Source organism: Mercenaria mercenaria, chromosome 14, assembly GCF_021730395.1.
Source record: "Mercenaria mercenaria strain notata chromosome 14, MADL_Memer_1, whole genome shotgun sequence".
NCBI classification, from domain to species: Eukaryota; Metazoa; Mollusca; class Bivalvia; order Venerida; family Veneridae; genus Mercenaria; species Mercenaria mercenaria.
The window spans coordinates 74,387,218-74,406,740 of record NC_069374.1 but is presented as its reverse complement, the minus strand read 5'-3'; the positions used below and the strand labels follow the sequence as shown (position 1 = coordinate 74,406,740).

Here is a 19,523-nt window from a genome sequence, read left to right as displayed (position 1 = left end):
ACAAGTATGGCCTCTAGAGAGGTCACAGGGTTTTTCTACTTTAAGACCTACTGACCTAGTTTTTGACCGCACGTGACCCAGTTTCGAACCTGACGTAGATATCATCAAGATAAACATTCAGACCAACTTTCATACAGATCCCATGAAAAATGTGGCCTTTAGAGAGGTCACAAGGTTTTTTCTATTATTTGACCTACTGACCTAGTTTTTGATGGCACGTGGCCCAGTTTCGAACTTGACCTAGATATCATCAAGGTGAACATTCTGACCAATTTTCATGAAGATTTTATGAAATATATGGCCTCTAGAGAGGTCACAATGTTTTTCTAGTTTTAGACCTACTGACCTAGTTTTTGACCGCACGTGACCCAGTTTCGTACTTGACCTAGATATCATCAAGGTGAACATTCTGACCAACTTTCATAAAGATCCCATGAAAAATGTGACCTCTAGAGTGGTCACAAGCAAAAGTTTACGCACGCACGCACGCACGGACGGACGCTGCGCGATCACAAAAGCTCACCTTGTCACTTTGTGACAGGTGAGCTAAAAATGAAAATTCCTTTGCTTATATGCTTGCGTAGGTCTTACGGCATGCAATGCATACTGCCATACTAATGTCAAGAGTTTAATGTGTTGGTTTTCCCGACTTAATTTTGTAAAAGCCATATATCTTCCAAAATCTGGGTGATCACAGATGACTTCAGTTTCTTTCGAGACTTTGGAGGAAGCCATTTTACGTAGAGTAGTTTCCCTTGGCGTAACTGCCCCAAAGAACCGTAAATACCAGAAAGAAAAAAGTCAGAAACAACTAAATTACCCGTTTAGGGTGCCAAATAATTAATCGGTCAGGGAAAAAGTGAAGTCGGCGATCGCGCTCATGAATGCAACGCCGACGATTATTCGATTGTCGCCGATTGTCGGCCCATCACTAGTATTAATGGTACAGTTTTTGCAAGTAGTTAGTAGAAAACAACCTATAGATCTATATAATTATTTTACCCCCAAATATGCTGAGTTTGCTGCAATCTTACTATCTTCCTGGATACGACATGACGTAATTACATGGGCGCTGAAGAACATTCCTTTGAAATTAATCTTCAGGCAAAGAAAATCAGCAAAATTTGCCTGAGCTGTTTTGTGGCTTCCGTGCTTACTAACTCGGCACGAGCGTTATTTCTGTTGACAGACGATATCTTGACAAAGTGCTATGTACAATTCTGGCCCCTTAAGACACAGCCGTTCGCTACATCGAATCTACAAGTTGGGGTCCATGTAATTCATTTCTATAATTTATTTCCGTCTAACCTATTAAGGAAAGCTTGCAGCGTTTCATATGTTGCCCATAGCCACATAGCCAAGAAAAACATTTAAAAATGCAGAAATTCGGACACAGGTGAACTCTTTTAAAGTTTTAGTTACACAAAAATTATGACTCTTAATATCTTCTAGATTTATTCTATTTTCTTCCTTTCAGTGAAACTTAATATACACTGGAGAAGTTGTTTAAATTATTTGACTGCGATACCCGAAGGATGTTACTATCGCGACACAAACCATGGTTATTCGGAAATTAAAGTTAACCTGCAAGAGAAACTGAAGTTTTTCGGCACTGGAGTTGTGGAGATCAGGAATTTTATTGGCAGACAATGTTACTGTTCCAGTCATTTTTGCTACATACCCCAAAGCTCAACATCGCACAACGAGGCATCGAGTTTTAGTCTTATCATGGCTTTATATGTATATTTTTTCATAAAATAGATAACATCGCAGAGACAAATGTTACACGAACTATGCAAAATGCCACCTAAACATGTTCATACTTGCAGTTCAATTATCGGTAAAATTATTACAGTTTCTAACCCCCAAAACACACAGTTTACTCAGCCAAATGTGTTCCCACACTTTTAAGTTGGCAAATTCATTTGAGACTTTTCGAGAGATAATTTCAAACAAAACTTAGCTAAACACAATATTCCTTGGAATGAAGAAGTGGGCCCAGTTTCAAACCACACAATACTGCCTTGTCATAAAATGCCGATTTCCACACGAATCTGAGAAGTCTGTAAATAAATTGACTTGAATAGCGCCAAAACACACTAAAATACAAAAAATCACTGATCAATTTCACGAATTATAAATGTATATATAGGTATATTCCACGTAAAGGACTTTATTGCCAGCAGTAAACATTCTGCTGGCAGCAGAATGGCCAACCAGCAGAGTGGCCAACCCACGTGACTTTTAGGTACTGTACGCACGGGAAAAAGAACTCGATTCAGGTAATGTTTTTGCTATATTTTTATTACTTGACAGATTTTATTTAGATAAAAAGTGTCGAAGACAGGAAAGCGTCAGCTACACATTCTCAATACTTTCTTCAAACATTTCGCCAAATTCCCAGTGTGCACGTTACCTAGTAATACCTACAAAGCTGGTCCGTGGCGACGTGTTTGAGAAAAATATTGAGAATGTCTGGCAAACAATTTGTGCTTTCCTGTTTTTTTATATTGTTTAAACCAGTGAAGTATTAAGAAAATTATAAGCAAAAATTTTACCTGAATCGAGCAATTTCCCCTTGTGTACGATACCGAAATGTCACGTGGGTTTGCAACCGCTTATATGGTCGCTTTGTTTAGGTACTCCCTCAGAGCAAACATTCAAAGTCAATTTTTATGTATTTATAACATTTTATTACATTAAATACTATGTATCACAGACTGATTTTCGGAAGAATAAAGTAAATTATAACAAACACATTTTTTGTCATTACATAGCACGATAATCAAACGAATTGTAACCGACAATTTCCAGATGATTACGGTCAGGTCTCCGATGCGGAGAATGCCGGAATCGCTTACGGAGCATAATATATTCGAGCGGAAGTTGTCGATTGTGACTTAAGGCCCACTACCGTCAAATTTACTATGCAAATCATATATAATGATTCTGAATAAAACTACCAAAAAATATCACATACAATCACGGCAGTTTCGATATTTCTAACAAGCTATAACAACAATTATGCCGCATTTTATGTCATCTACAACCTTTCTCTAGTAAACTTTAAATAATCTGAAAACTAAAATCACTGAGATCTAATTCTTCAACAGAATCACAAGCGAAAGACTGACAAACCTGTTGTTGGTACAACAGCATTACAAACTGTTTCTGTATGTGCAAGTATTATATAACTGCCTGAGAAAATTGAGTTTGCGTCAAAAATGACGTAAAAAATGACGTCAACACTCATCCAGTTCACAACTTGAATTCTGTTGAATTTGTAGATATATGTCAACAACAATAATTAAAGAAGCAAGAATTAAGACTTATGTCAACTGTTAAGAAATTTTGATAGTTCGACAGTGCAGTCATTTGTTAGCGATTGTAAAGTAGTGTAAATAAAGTGATTCAGAATTAATAAAATCATTCATAAAAACATTTAGAAAATCACTCATACAATATTCAGAAACGCGCTCAAAAGCAACAGAAATGTTAATATATAAAATAGAAGGAATGTAGATGTACTTTTTATCATACTGACTGATTATCAACTTTATATAATTTTCATTTCTATATATATGATACATTACTTTCTATGATTTTTTAACAATCATGTTTATCCAGAGGCATATTGCCTTTGAAAAAACTCTGTAAATGCTTTTATACCTGTTGTATTCTGTCTTACAAGAAATATGTCCTATCTGGAGAAAAGTCTACTAGTAACATAAGAAGCTGACTTATTTATAACGCTATGGTTTTTGTAGCACAGCCGTGGTCACCTGGGTGTTTATACCACACGTGCCGGAGCCCCGCAGTATCCGGAAATACCCATTCTCGCCCCACGTTTCTCCCCACGAGTTCTTCACCTTCCAGAAGGGTTTCGTACTAAACAAATCTTTCTCCTTACCGAATCCCACAACCAGCACCGCTAGAACGAGAGAGAGAGAAGGCGCATTCAAAAGTCGTACAATGACTACCGGATCATACGTCTGTATATGAGCCGTGCCATGAGAAAACCAACATAGTGGGTTTGCGACCAGCATGGATCCAGACCAGCCTGCGCATCCGCGCAGTCTGGTCAGGATCCATGCTGTTCGCTAAAGGTTTCTTTAATTGCAATAGGCTTTGAAAGCGAACAGCAAGGATCCTGACTAGACTGCGCGGATGCGCAGGCTGGTCTGGATCCATGCTGGTCGCAAACCCACTATGTTGGTTTTCTCATGGCACGGCTCATATGTAGATGCTTCATTATTCACACATTGCAAGAGATACATTATCACATTGACTTAATAGGCTACAGTTACATATTTTCAATAACAACTGAAATTTTGAATTGATAGCAACGACATGTGTTAATACGTTAATGAAACTTAAGTTGTATGGTCTTTTCTGCTGATAATATGCGAAATATGTGACATTCTTATGAGGCAGTAGCGTTCAGGGTGGTAAATGTTATCGTGGTTTTATCTCCCAGAATGAATTAAACGCCGGGAATATGTTTGGGATTCTATAATCAGGTAGCGAAAAGAGGTAGAGAAGCAGGCTTACAAGACACAAATCCAATGCAGTCAGAATATTTTTGTTTTCAACACTTTGTCTTATATACAAGTAAATTTCCATAGTGTGTTATATACCTTGTAATTCAACAATACAAGCCTTTATGTAGGAAATTCGTAAAATATTTCAAATTTATTACGCTGCCATCAAACACGAAATATTACACATCTTACCATGGTCAAGGTTAGACTTGCTGCAGAAGATGGGATCGAACACACCTTTGTGGTAGAACTGCAGCAGGGTCGCATCCAGGGCCACGGACAATGGTCCAATATTCATCAACTGTTCCGCTATGGCAGTCTCGTTCTAGAACAAAGTAAATGCACTTGATATAAATGCCGGCAATAACTGAAGATTATTTCCACATTTCGACAAAAAATCATTCTAAACTTTGATTCAGTCATTTTGTTTGTATCTTAATTTCTTTGTGTGTGTGTCTGTAGAGGGGCAATGAAATGGTGCAAGCGTGTGTGCGCGTCTTTTTCAACATTTTTAGTCATAAACGACGGTGTCTACTTGAAGCAGTGAACACAATGCCCAACTTTATAGTACAGCCTCACTTGAATATCATGCCGTAGACTAGTCACATTATACTGACCCCAGACTGACTAGTCCTACAACTATCCTCCTAATGCTGAGGGACAAGCGAGAAAGCTACTAATGTACCGTTTTGTACGTCTTTGGTATGACGCGGCATGAGTGTAAACAAACTAATGACCTCCCTCACTCGAAGCGGGCGCTCTACCACAAGGTCGACGAGCCAGTTTTATGATATTATCTATCTTCATTGTCAGTTCAATTCAATTATAATATTTGACTAAACATGTATAGTCCTTTTTTCTACTGTTTTAAGAATTTGAACCAATTATGATTATAAAACTGTATTATGGATCCGTCATATTAAAACTGGATCAGTCAAAAAAGTTTTGAGTAAATTCTAAAATGCCATCTGTATTTAATTTACAGTAAACATCCCTATAATAAATTTAGAAATTTCCCAATTTTTTTCTTAGTTGGCAGAGCTACATCCATTACCCATGTGCATATTTTTAAAATATGAAGTTCTAAACGGTAGATCAATATTTGCACTGGTGCATTGTCTATACCATTAGACCTTATTGTAACTACTGGCGCAAAAACTCCCATATGACATTTCATAACCTCTTATTAGAAAATGTTGTTGTCGACGTTTTCAAATTTTAATGTCAGGGAAAGGACGACGACTTTAACGGATTGCGAGCGAGTTTAATGCATACCAGGTCAGTTATGATATAAATATATCTAACAGACTGGAACTTGACAAATCAATGCCTCTGTTCCACTGGGATTTCTTACTGGTACAGTTTCTCCAAGAAGTTGTAAAACCAATTGTACAAATTAACAATTCTTTCTACGTTTCCGTAAAAATGAAATACACTGTATATCAATTTTCTTCTTACGGGTCAGTAATATTGCCAACATGAGGAGAAATTCTTACAAATGCATATGACATAAATCTTCGAGATATCTTACCGGATCGACTGCTTTCCAGTCTACAACTTTCAGCCCAGGCACAAACTTCTTTGGATTTATTTTCACGGCGCAGCTTTGTGTCATGTTACAGTACGGTACAGGCGGACCACAACGCGTCCAGTTGTATCCCGCCGCGGGACATATATCGCATGTGCCGGGTTTGCCTCCCAATCCACAACAATACCAGTAGTCTTCCCAGGTTTGAAGTCCACCCTACAGTTGATATTTTATCATTTACTTGTATAAAACTGATGTACATTATAGTTAATACCAAAACCCTAACAATCCGTTCTCGTTAATGCGTTCTGTCGTGAACACCATGCACGCGACCACATCTATGTTTTAAGGATTTTTTTTATTTTTCGTTTAATCAAGAACTTTACAGCCTGGTATTTCTGCACACAACGTTCTATTTCATTGCCACCATGACTGCAATTCTACTTTTCTTAAGGAAATTGTTGCATAGAACCATAGGACGTTGACAATTTATTGCCAAATGAACTGAAACACCACAAGCATAAAAACGAACAAACATACCGCTTTCATGACATACTGGTAGGCGAGGTACGGCCATCCGCCGAATATTCCACAGTCCGCGTGTGTATTGTTGTGTGGTATGTCCGCCACACCATCACACTCCACAACCTGTTCTACTGACAGATTGGTCATCGGCTGTCCCAACTGTATCCACTGACCTTCAATATTCTCAACAGTACTGAAATATACATGTTTCTTTGTGAAACCGGAGTTAGGGTATTCGACTACATGTGGTTTATATTTAAAATATCTAAATTAACAACTTGTTTTAATTTTGTTTACTGTACATGCATTAATGATTGTTAGACAGGTTTTTGTTTAATTAGAAAATGTCGTACACATGCGAACGGGACAGACACAGTAATGTATGATACTTTTTTAGACACATTTTGAATACTTTAATAGTTCAGCAACTGTTTTCAAAAACGAGCACTATCTAACCGTTCGGATGCCATTTTTACCAGAACGTTTCATATTTGGATAGAATGTCATTTCCGCGCGTGTAGTGCATAACTGTGAGTATACAGGCACCTAGTACGTAACTGTTTGCAAAATTATTATATAATAAATGAAAATGGCGACAAAAGTTTGATTACCTAAAAGCCCAACACGTTCCGACATCACCTAGGGTTTAAAATAATAAGGAACTATCATTAAAGTATAAAACATCACAATAAACTAATGTTCTAAATAAAATATAAACAGACAAATTCTGTGTATGCTGAAATGTTTTGAATGATTTTAGCTAATGACCTCAGTTGAGAAAAAGATTTAAAGATATCCACTGCGCATAGTTTGTTATCAGATACCGACTTTGAATGTAAAAAATCGTTATCAAAGGAATTCAACGTGACTAAATATATATACTAACCGTGTTTGTACAGCCACATTCAGCATTTATATATCAGCATAACACCATCTTAATAATATGCAGAAATTAAAAAGCGAAAAATATATTGTTTGTGAGAATCTTCTTTTCCTGAAAACACATTATTTAATTAACCCTTATCATGCTGGACACGACTGATTCTTCCTTTGCGACCAGTGAAGATCATGATCAGCCTGCACATCTGTGCAGTCTGATCTTGATCTGCACTGTTCGCCATTCACACAGTATTTCTTTTTGGTAAGCATACATGTTTACAGTTAATGGTACTGTCCAAACTGAAAGATGGACACCTTCATTATAGGAATTTAGCAGTGTAAAGGTAAAGTAAAAGTTTATGTACGGATAGTATCTCGCGTGTTACATAAAGTAAATTGCATAAAACAATCATTTAGTTTATTGCAGTAGTTGAAAAAATACTTTGTACATAGATGTACTACCTTGATCTTTTACAGGTGTCACTCTGCCCTGAGTTGACCAATCAAAAGACTCGGGAAGATCTCGTTCATGTAGTCCCGACCCTCGTATATATCTGAAACGTAGATTGTTTCATGCACAAATGAAACTTAAAAACAATCTTTATAATATTCAAAAGTGTAAAATCCTGTAAGAATAATTTGACTGCAATAGTTTACTTTTCATGCAGCAGCCTATGTTTGCTCTGATGCGGAACTGTCCCAAACCATTCCTCTTACTCATTTGTATCGGCAGATTTTTGTTCATTTGTTGATATGGTACAGCTTTTTACCTCATGAGGTCAAACATTATCTGAGGTGATAACAAAAAAAATGTAACAAATTTGTATTCAAGTAGTTTACTGCATACATATCTGCATCTGTAATCGTCTGTTAGACAGGACAATAACCTGATAAATGCCAGTGCCCTGCTAGTTAATGTTTTTGTCGTCTACATAATTAACATTTGGTCCATCACTTACAGCGGTAAAATATATCTGCTGTCATTTCACAAAGGCAATAATTGAGTCTAATTTTTCTCTTTTACTAGCTGCTCTGGATTACATAAAAGACTTACTGCTCTTACATTATATCACGGTACTTTTTTAATATTTTTAAAGACATACCATATCTACACTTTTGGCCATGAATCTGTGTCAATATTCACAAGAAATGAAAGAAATACTGCCTTTTGTGTCAGTCAAGACTCATCGTCTGTTCCCAGGATAACCTTTACCAGACTCGGCCAGATACAGGGCCTTTTCATCTCCTTCCGCACCATTTAACTTCAAAAGTCACCATATGAGTTAACCTGGTTGTGTGCCCAACTCGGACACATACAGACACATACAGACACACAGGTATATTCGTGTTACCTTAACCGTACCATTCAAGTTCATGTACACCTATATCAGAGTTACCTTACCTGGAACTGACTGGTCGAGAGGAAAAACGATTGACTGTTACTCTAGAAGTCTGGTGTACGAATCCCAGTCCAGGTATTGGAAATTTCTGAAACACTGTTCTGTTTCTCCCACCTAGCTAAGAGGCCGGTACTGTTTCTTCCCAGAAAAGACAGCGTCTCGTTTCTTTACCTGGATCTGGACCAGACATATCCATGTACACCTGCACCCGCAATAATGCTTACCTGGAACTTTCAAACGTCGGCGGCTGTCTCTTTGGCATCAGTATCTTGGACTTGAACTCATCCGGGCTCAAATCTGCAAATTTGTTCAGCTCAAATTCTGTCTGTCCACTTGAACAAAAGAGAAAGTTATAACAGTACGTAACTAACAACACTATAGTAATTTTTATGACAATGTTCTTTATATGTTGGAAACCACTTATTAAGGTCTTGGGGTTGATTATTCTGCCCAGTGAGTATTTTCTTTTATTGTAAATATTTAATCATTTTAATTACTTGTTTAACAAATGATTAAGACCTCCATGTCGCAGGAAAGAAATATTTTCCGGCTGTATTCTAGCTCATTACAGGAAAATATATTCAATTAGTCACCGCCTCACGTTAGTTCCTATTGCAACACACGCTAAATAATAATATGTTAAAATACATTTTTGAGGAGGCTTAAGTATGTTAACCATGTTAACCTTAATTGTATTCAAATAACAAGAAATACTTTTCACCCTAGTTATGCTACTCGTTTAGAAAACCCACATGGGTAGCTTAATATGTAAAGTACAGTAAGTTAACCCTTAGCAAGCTGGACACAATTGATTCTGCCTTTGCGACCAGTGTAGATCATGAACAGCCTGCACATCCGTGCAGTCTGATCATGATCTGCACTGTTCGCCATTCAGTCAGTATCCTTTTGGTAAGCACCCCTTTTTAAAATTTAATGGTACTGTCCAACTTGAAAGATGAACAAGTTCATTATAGAAATTTAGCAGGGTAATGGTGAAATAGGTAAAACACAAGGCATCGAATCTGGACATCACAAGTTCGAATCTCAGGTAAGGAGTATGTTCTTCGTGACGAGCAACTAACGACAATGTTTTTATGGATGTTCGTCCTTCACCTCTGACCCCAGTGAGTAAACTGTCAGTTTAAGTGCGAAAACAAATTAAAACTGGTTGTGGATACTGGAACAGTGGTTAAATTATCATACACAACAAAAATACTGTTACAAATCGCATTAAACCATGACACAGCATGTCATACCATTTACTTCTTATACTATACTTCTATGAACTCTACTATAACTTAACTATAACACAGTATTTACACTAAGGGGTACCAAATGTTTAAACGTTACTAAAACTGAGTGAGTCTTTATAACTAAACTGTTTTAAGCAAAAAGAAAAGGAACAGTTTTACTTACTTGTGAGCCTTGTTGAGCCAGTTGATGTATTTAACATTCTCTCTGAATGTTTTGAATTTTTCTATATTTTGCGTTGCTGACTTGTATACAACATTATACTCTTGCTGCCAACGGCTGCCAAAACACAAACCAACTTAAATTTACACAGTCTTAGTTTCAATATAATGCATATATATATATATATGTAATAGATTTGGTTGCACATATACTTTAAAAATATGCCTACCTTTCATTGTAAATTCAATTCTTGTTTGGGTCGCACTGGCAAAAGTTTGGTCGTATAGCGACTTTTTCAGCTTTAACGGTTCAGGAAGACCATGGGTGCCTTTCTGGGCATTATTCATGGGCGGGCACCTGGGTGGAACCATCGACATTTCCTAAGCTAGCTGGAAGTTTTCTTCAGATGAACTCTACACGCGAGCGTGGTTTCGAATCCACGTGTAAAAGGGGGCAAGTGATTTGAAGTCAGTGACCTTAATTGAGCACTTGGCAATGGGGGTTCGGTAAATTCAAATGTAAATAATGTCATTTACGTACGTATGATAAGTTTATAAATGAAATAATAAAACAAATTCTGAAAATCTTAATTTCATTATAATTTAATTACCTCACGAGACTTTCACGAAATTTTATTTCAAATTTTGCCTATTTAGTTTTACACTCTCTTAAATATTTCACTTCCAATATAGAAATGGATACCAAAGTTCTGTCATACAAAGTCGAGAGTATTTGAAACAGTAATGAAAAGACAAAAAAGTTTACTTACTTCATCAGCCAGCGGACAGATTTCTCATCCTCGGGATACTTTGCCAACCTGTAATATATATCAACAAAATATAATACATACGAACTAAACTTTTCAAGTTAACTCCGCGGCCGAGTGGTTAAGGTCGCTGACTTCAAATCACTTGCCCCTCATCGATGTGGGTTCGAGCCTCACTCGGGGCGTTGAAAACTTCATGTGAGGAAGCCATCCAGCTGGCTTACGGAAAGTCGGTGGTTCTACCCAGGTGCCCGCTCGTCATGAAATAATGTACGGAGGGGCACCTGGGGTCTTCCTCCACCATTAAAGCTGGAAAGTCGCCATATGACCTATCATGTGTCGGTGCGACGTTAAATCCAACAAAAAAAATAATAATAAGTGTCCCCTCTCAATGTTGAATCTTTTTTTCACCTTAAAGCATGAAACAGTATACCTTATTGCACAAAATAATAAAAGAAGTGAAGAAAACACAATTTGTCTTATATCACAGATAATTTGTCTGTCCGATATTATTCGGTAGAAAATATCAAACTTATTTTTCAAAAATAGTTTGTCATTATGTTTATGATTATTGTGTCTGTAACATATTTCTCCGGGTACTCAAAGTGTAGGAAATTATTTAAAACATAATTATATAGCTCAAACAATTGCTAATATTTCAAAATGAAAGTGAAAGTTGAGCTGTCTAAATCATATTGAAAAAAGATGCAAGTTAATCATTTATTTACATCATTGTGAGTACCCTGCAAATATATAATTACAAAACTTTAATTACAAACTGAATTGATAGAAAGCTTTGAGTTGTTTCAAACTCTTTCCTGAAACATTTTCCAATTATTGATACGAACAACATGATGAGTACTTAATAAAAATACTACTTATATAACAACAGTGTAACAATTTCTTTGTGCATTAGATACACAGCAAGAATACAATTAAACAGTTTTGAAAAGGAAGTTTGATATTTTCTACAAGTTGTAGAAATTTAAGTATTTTCTACTTCTCAACAATTCAGTATCATTATATTGCGAATAGTAATTATTTGTGCTAAGCACAAATTTCTAAAATTAATAATTTTGATATAATAGCAAAACACAAAGATGCTTTATCGGAGGAAGGCCTAAGGTGTTCTCGCCGGAGCCAGGGTAGTACCAGCGACCTTTCTTCCTTAACATTCAACACAGAGGTAAAAAGTTTCACTTACCCAACAGTGAAGAAAAACAGAATTAAACATAGAGATCTCATTTTGTTCATTACTCGTAAATTGTCCCAGTTTCACTTCCTCAGCTGTGTCACATGTTAACTTCGATAGAGAATAAAAGTGTTAACCAAAGTTCGTATCTTTGTACTTTGTTCTCTACGCACTTCACAATGTTTTGATCAAGAGTCACCAGAGCGTAAACACGCTCTATATGCTGTGTATCAAGATACAGTTCATATGACAGTGTATTCAAATATCACTGTAAATAGGTGTACGAGGTATTTACATTTAGTACGTTTACGTTAAGAGATACAAGATACAAGAAACTTTACGTCGGATTTTACATATAACAAATAACATTAGCTTAAAGCAGTGGTAAAATAATAACAAACTAAACGCGGCTGTAAATAAAAAAAACACGGCATAAAAGGTATGGGAAGTAACCCTGTTACAGTAGATTACATGGTTACTCCCCCGTTAAACAAATAAGAGGGAATAAACATACATAATTATTATATTGTCCGTAAGTATTGACCTGGTACTCATTAATCTTCGCCAATATTTTCGGGAGTTTTCGTTAATTTACGCAATATTTCTATCCTGAAAATATCTATATTACTAAAGTTTGTCTTTTTTTATATCTAAAATACTTCTTAAAACAATTTTATTCCACTTTTTTTACAACGGGTAAATACGATAACTTTTAATAATTGAACCATAAATATCACGACACGTAATATTATATAAATAAGTGGTAAGTTTGCATATAAAATTTGGGGAAAAAAGATATAGTCAGACGTACAACCAGAGCCCACAAACCAGATATTGGCAACTTAAACGCTTTGTCCGCATAGCTACCTGCACATGCGACACAGTATATCAATTAAGAATTATATATGTAATAGTTTTATCGCTATATATGTTCGGACAGCGAAAATTAATTTACGGAAATATACGGAATATTCATGAGTGCCAGGTCAATACTTACGGACAATACATGCATAAAAAATAGGAGTAAAACAAATAAATAAATATAAATAAAAGTTAGTAGTTGACAGTCGGGTAATGTGACAAGTGTATGACAAAACCTAGTTCCCTAAGTAAAAGTACTTGTGTCCCAACCTACCGAAAGAAAGGTGTAGAATGGAAAAAGGGCTTTAGAGGGTCATACATAGTACCACACCCGCATCTGCCATCTACCATATCATCATAAAAATTAAGAGCAATCGGTAAATTTGAAAAATGTAAGCAAATAAATAGCTGCTGTAAAAAATGTTAGACATATTTTACTAATTAAATTATCAGTACTCGGTTAATTAAGAAGAAAAACGGTTTAAATTTGGTTTCGCTTGGTTTCGCCAGCTGTGCGACCAGTCCACACGCGCTGAAACTCAACCAGGAGAGGGAGAAAGAAAATAATCTATCTATGAAAATGAATAAATACCAAAATAACAAGCAGTATGGCAATGAGCGAAAATAGTTGATCTTAAAGAAAAACGAAGCACATATACTGGTTAAAGCACGAAAGCACAGAAAAACAAAATAATAACTGACAAAAACAAAGATATAGCTGAAATCGCAACTAAAAAGCACACAAATAAATAAAGCAACATAAATAGCCAAGCAGCGAAGAAAATAATTAAAGGAGCTACGTACACATGGCGCATTTACATTTGGGACCTGTCCAGGTGCGGACCAGCCTGACACATTCTTTGTATTCCTCTGCAGTCCTTATATTATTTGGCAGGTTGTTCCACACCCAAACGGCCTCAAACCTCAAAGAGTTCTTATCATACCTGACTGTCTTTACTGTTGGTATTAATAATGAGTTTAGTATCTGAAATTATATGAAGATGATTTTACATTCCTAACATATCCTGTTAGCTGTTTTTATCTTCCTCAAAACGCAGACATTTATCATACAAATCTAATCGAATACTCCCCCGGGTTAGCGCCAGATACAGGCTTAGACGTAAAATCAGCGACACCAACTGGGACCAACTAAAGAATGATGACATTGACAATTACACTTCATCTGTTACAAACAAAATACTTGAACTTTCCAAGGAGTATATACCAACAAGAAATATTAATGTAAACCCTAATGATAAACTATGGATCACGACAGAAATTAGGAAACAAATTCTGAAACGTAAAAAGTACTACCACAGAGCTAAGCATTCTCAAAACCCTGTTTATTGGAATAAATTCAGAATAATTCATAATGATATAGTCTCACTTATTCGCACTGCTTAACAAAATCACTTCCTAAAATGGCTGATTCGCTTAAATCTGAATCTACTACTGCCAAAGATTTGTGGAAACATATCAAATACTTAATTTCTCCATCTGACAAACAAGCCGTTCCTCCGTTTATAAACCCTACCACTCATGAACTTGTCTTTGATTCTACGTCCAAAACTTATCTCATGAATGACGTTTTCTGTAATCAGGCATCGATTGACAACAGTTACTCCTATAAGGAACTTCCTTACATTTACTATCAAGAGCCAGGAAACAAACTAGACTCTATTTTGTTACCTTTCAAGACGTGGTAGACGATATGAAGTCCTTAAAAAGCAACAAAGCTGCCGAACCTGATGGAATTAGCAATTGGATACTGCAAGAAACTGCTCATGTGCTTAAATTTGCTCTTTGCTCACTGTTTATTTATTCACTACAATGCAGTAAGGTACCTCAAACCGGGAAAGATGATAATGTTTGTGCAATATTTAAAAAAAGGCGACCCGCCTTTACCCAACAATTACAGACCGATATCTTTTGGGGTTTTTTTGTAGAAAAGGGTATTTGAACTATTATTGTTAAGTATCTGTTCAAATTTCTTCGTGATAATAACTTTTTCTTTGCAATCTGGGTTCACACCAGGAGACTCAAAAGTGAATCAGCTCACATATCTGTACAAAAAACAAGGAAGAATATGCAACAGGGAAAGCTACGTTCTAAAAACGCAGCCTCCCCAAAAGCGCACACGATCAACACACGCACACACGCACACTACACACACACGCACACACACACAAAGAAAACATACAAGGACAAAACAAACAAATAAAGGAACACAGTGGGGCACCGCCTTGGAACGGTCAGTGGCAAAACCACCACTGGGGAGCTTAAACCGGTTAATGGCGACCTAACCTCACTCTTACCCCAACCACGTTCCAAAGTCACAGGACAGTGTAAATAAAAGTCATCCCCGTCAGGTGAAACCCTAACACACACAAAGGCAACAGAAGTCATGTAATGTAAAACACAAAAATGTTCTTGTATATATATATATATATATATATATATATATATATATATATATATATATATATATACAATCCTTAAGAACATAAAACGCATGTACTCAATGCCTTTGCAGAAGACAGAGCAACAAGGGAAACACCCTTAAGGGCCTAACGAAACAGGCCAGAAGACGGAAATCAAAATAGCTGTCCTGGTGGGATTTAAGAACAACTTATCATAGAGTCCTCCACACAATCAAAGAGGAAAGCGTAGCGTCCAACTGTAAAAGGGCTGAACACCAAACATGCGGTGTGTCTCAAAGAAGTTGGGTCATAACCTCATTAATAAAACGTTTAATGACTTTACTAAATACGATTGGAAAATTGCCATGACCCAAAATCTTACGAAGTTTGTAAACCACATCCCCATAAAAAACGGGTTTTGATACACCTCCTCGCAGAAGTGTCTTTAAATTGCTATTGTATTTCAAAACCAAATCTGAATTACGATAGTAAAATTTAGCAAAGTAGTTACGAAATTTATAATAACGCGGTAGCCCTGTTAAAGAAGCTTATTTGTAATGTATTGGTTACGTTCATTGAAATCCTCAACATGACTACACACTCTTGCAAACCGAATTAACTGAGAAATGTATATCCCATAATATGTAGCCCGGGGTACATCCCCATCCAAATGGGGGAAATTTACATTACTAAAATTAAAATCATCCCTCTTGTCATATATTTGGTATGTATAAAATTGTCGTAAATAGAGAGATGTAAATCTAGAAATGAAGCAGTAGTATCCGAGTTGTTAGTTTTATTTAACTGCAGCTCCCGGGGATAAATAGTATCAACCAACTAAGCAAAAAACGGATTATCCATATTAAGTATATCATCTAGATAGCGTGATGTACTATTAAATGCAGAAATAATGTCTGCCTGTGATCTTGAGGAAGGCCCAACATAAAATCTCTTTCATAACAATATAAAAACAAATCTGCGACAAGGGGTGCACAATTTGTTCCAGTCATAATACCAATTACTTTTTTGAAAACTGCATTCCCAAACCTGACGTAAATATTGTTCAATAAAAAAGGAAAGGGCTTTACAAACTTCGTCACAGGTCCACATAGTATAATTCTTTACAATGCAACTAGTAAAAAATGCTTTATCGAAATTGCAAGCGAGAAAAGTAGCATTTTCCCTGGCAAAAGTCTTTTGAATTAGGGCAGTTAGTTTTTCATTTATTAAATTATGTGGTAAAGTCGTATACAAAGTAGAAAAAAATCGTTAATAACTTGGAAATATTTGTGGTGGTACAAGAGCTTGAATTAGCGATAAAACGAGCTTTATATGGTTGTTTATGTAATTTTGGAATCCAGTACATTATAGTACAATACCTTCTGTAAGGCTCTCGACGATGGGCTAGAAGTACGAACTGTATTTTTTTTATTTAAGTAAAGCCTTTGACAAAATGTGGCACAAAGGTCTCCTCTTCAAGTGGATGGACGTTTATTGAAATGGTTTTCTGATTATTTCTTTAACAGACGCCACTCTTTTGTTTTACTGGGTACCCAGTCAAACCGGTCTACAGTAAACGCAGGAGTTTCCCAAGGATCTATTCTTGGCCCTCAGTTATTCTTACTGTTTATCAATGACATCGTTGACGACTTTGGTTCACAAGTACATCTTTTTGCTGCCAATACCAGCTTGCATATAATTGTTGATCATCCTGTTTCGGCTGCAGAAATACTCCAATCCGACACTGACAGGATATCAAATTGGGCCGATACATGGTTAATTACCTTTAATCCTTCCAAATCAGAGACTATGGCCATCTCACGTAAGTTATCGAAACCCATACATCCATCACTAGTTATGTGTAATCAGCCAATTTCCTCAGTAGCTGTACACAAACATCTTGGCGTCTACTTTTCTGATGACTGTTCCTGGCACTCTCATATCAACTCCACTAAAGAGCGAGCCTGGAAAATAAAACATATCATGCGTAAACTTAAGTTCCAACTAGATATAAGATCATTAGAAGTGATATACTTACCTTTCATCAAACCTGACCCAGATGTAGTTTATATCAACTGTATGCAGTATGAGGAACCTGAACTCAACAAAATGCAGCATGAAGCTTCCCGTATCGTTTCTAAGGCAACAAAACTTGTGTCTCTCAATGAACTCCACAGAGAAGTTCCTTGGGAATCCCTGGAGAGTCGAAGGCAAAACCATAAGCTAATCCTACTCTACAAAATGAAGAACTCCTGATTACCTTTCGTCCCTAGTCCCTCCATCTGTTTGAGAAGCTTCTCGGTATAACCTACGCAATGCCGATGACATCCAGTCGTCACACACGAGAACATCCCTTTACTTTAATACTTTTCTGCCATCGGCTCTCAGAGATTGGAACGAACATTCAAGAGAGCTACCAAACTCACCGTCCGTGGTCTCCTTCAAAACGCAACTAAGACGTAACGCACCGAAATGTCCTAAATACTTCTGTGTAGGTGACAGGAGAAGGCAAGTCCATCATGCTCGTCTCCGTACTGAATGCAGCTCCCTAAACGAGATTTTGTTTAGAAAAATCATTTATCCATCACCTGTATGCATTGTGGTCTCACGGAGAGTAATCATCATTTCTTCTTTGTATGTCACAGTTATAGTGATATCAGAGCCTGTCTGCTTAAGACTACTTCCATCTATTGCACCGTAACACTTAATACCTTACTGAATAGAGACCGGAATCTCAGCGATGATATTAAGGTTCAAATATGTCAAGCTGTTCAAAACTACATCAAGGAAAGTAGAAGATTTTCATGAGCACTTGATCAATTAAACTGATTACATGATTGATGCCACCAATTTATTATTTGAATGAATATATCTCATTAATCCTTTAATTCCTTCTCTTTGTTCCTCTGCTTATCTCATTTTCAACTTACACTCTTATTAACCATATGTGTGCTTGTTTCACTATAATATCGTTTTCAATGACAATGTTCTAATTTGTAGTTCTTTGTTTAGCGTTCAATTTACCTGTATTTTTTAAAGATAATATTCCAGACAAGACCATAAACACTGTCTTACTGTACCTTTAACAATATGTTATAGTAGGAGAAGACCTCTATAAGCTGTTGCTTTCAACTCTGATCCTTTTTCATGCATGTATCTTTTGTACTGTGTATCATGAATAGTAAGTATTTCAATTATTGTTTGAAATAAACTATGTTTAAACTAAACTAAAATTGAAAAGCGTTTGCAATGGAATACCTGAGGTTACCTGCCTCATATTTAACCATCGGTAAGTACGTGTTCCTCTGTGGTTAAGAACGCGGGAAAAATTTTATTGCTGCGGCGGCACGGGTTCGATTACCGACTCGGGCGTAATGTTTTATTGATTTCGCATTTTTTAAAATTCTTAACATAGTTTAGAAACAAAAGCTCATGTCCTTTTGTTCATGATATGATGAAACTTCAATTCTAAAGATGATGTCAGCCAAACTTTGTCAAGCCAAACGCTTGTTGAAACAAGTCGTATAAATGAAAGACAAATAAATTGGTAGAAATGAAAATAGCAATATTGGAAAGAGGAATTTGACACCAATCTAACGTTTAAGAAGATCGTGTACTTTAGTCCGATTGTAACATACCATATTTCATGCGAACATAACTTAATAACACCATGTACATATACAAAGAAAGACACTTTAAAAATATCAAATAGACATATTGAACTACTTATCCCGATACGATGCTACGTGTGCAAGTTAATGTCATGGGTTCTTTTAATATATACAATCATTTTATGATTATCATTTTGTTTGAAAGAACATATATCAGTTGATATGTAATATACTAACAGCAGGTACTAGTCATGATATCGCATTGAAAAACGTATATACGGTCGTAAAGATCATATTATGTTAAAACGTATCGTGGAACAGTTGATATGCGATTCTGAAATGAATACGTACGTTGTTAGTTACAGTGTTATAAAAAGGTATATTATC

At 36.3% G+C, this 19,523-nt stretch overlaps 1 protein-coding gene across 1 annotated transcript; it reads right to left on the bottom strand.

Moving 5' to 3' along the window:
• Window positions 1-2,670: 2,670 nt before the first annotated feature.
• LOC123527709 (cysteine proteinase 1-like) lies at window positions 2,671-12,454 on the bottom strand. The gene is made up of 10 exons (XM_045307340.2): window positions 12,257-12,454; window positions 11,056-11,103; window positions 10,290-10,403; window positions 9,098-9,205; window positions 7,936-8,027; window positions 7,206-7,233; window positions 6,610-6,787; window positions 6,073-6,285; window positions 4,734-4,866; window positions 2,671-3,931 (listed from the first exon to the last, which is right to left on the bottom strand). Exons 1-10 carry the CDS (start codon window positions 12,304-12,306, stop codon window positions 3,753-3,755), a joined length of 1,143 nt encoding a protein of 380 aa, XP_045163275.1. The 5' UTR covers window positions 12,307-12,454; the 3' UTR covers window positions 2,671-3,752.
• Window positions 12,455-19,523: the final 7,069 nt, after the last annotated feature.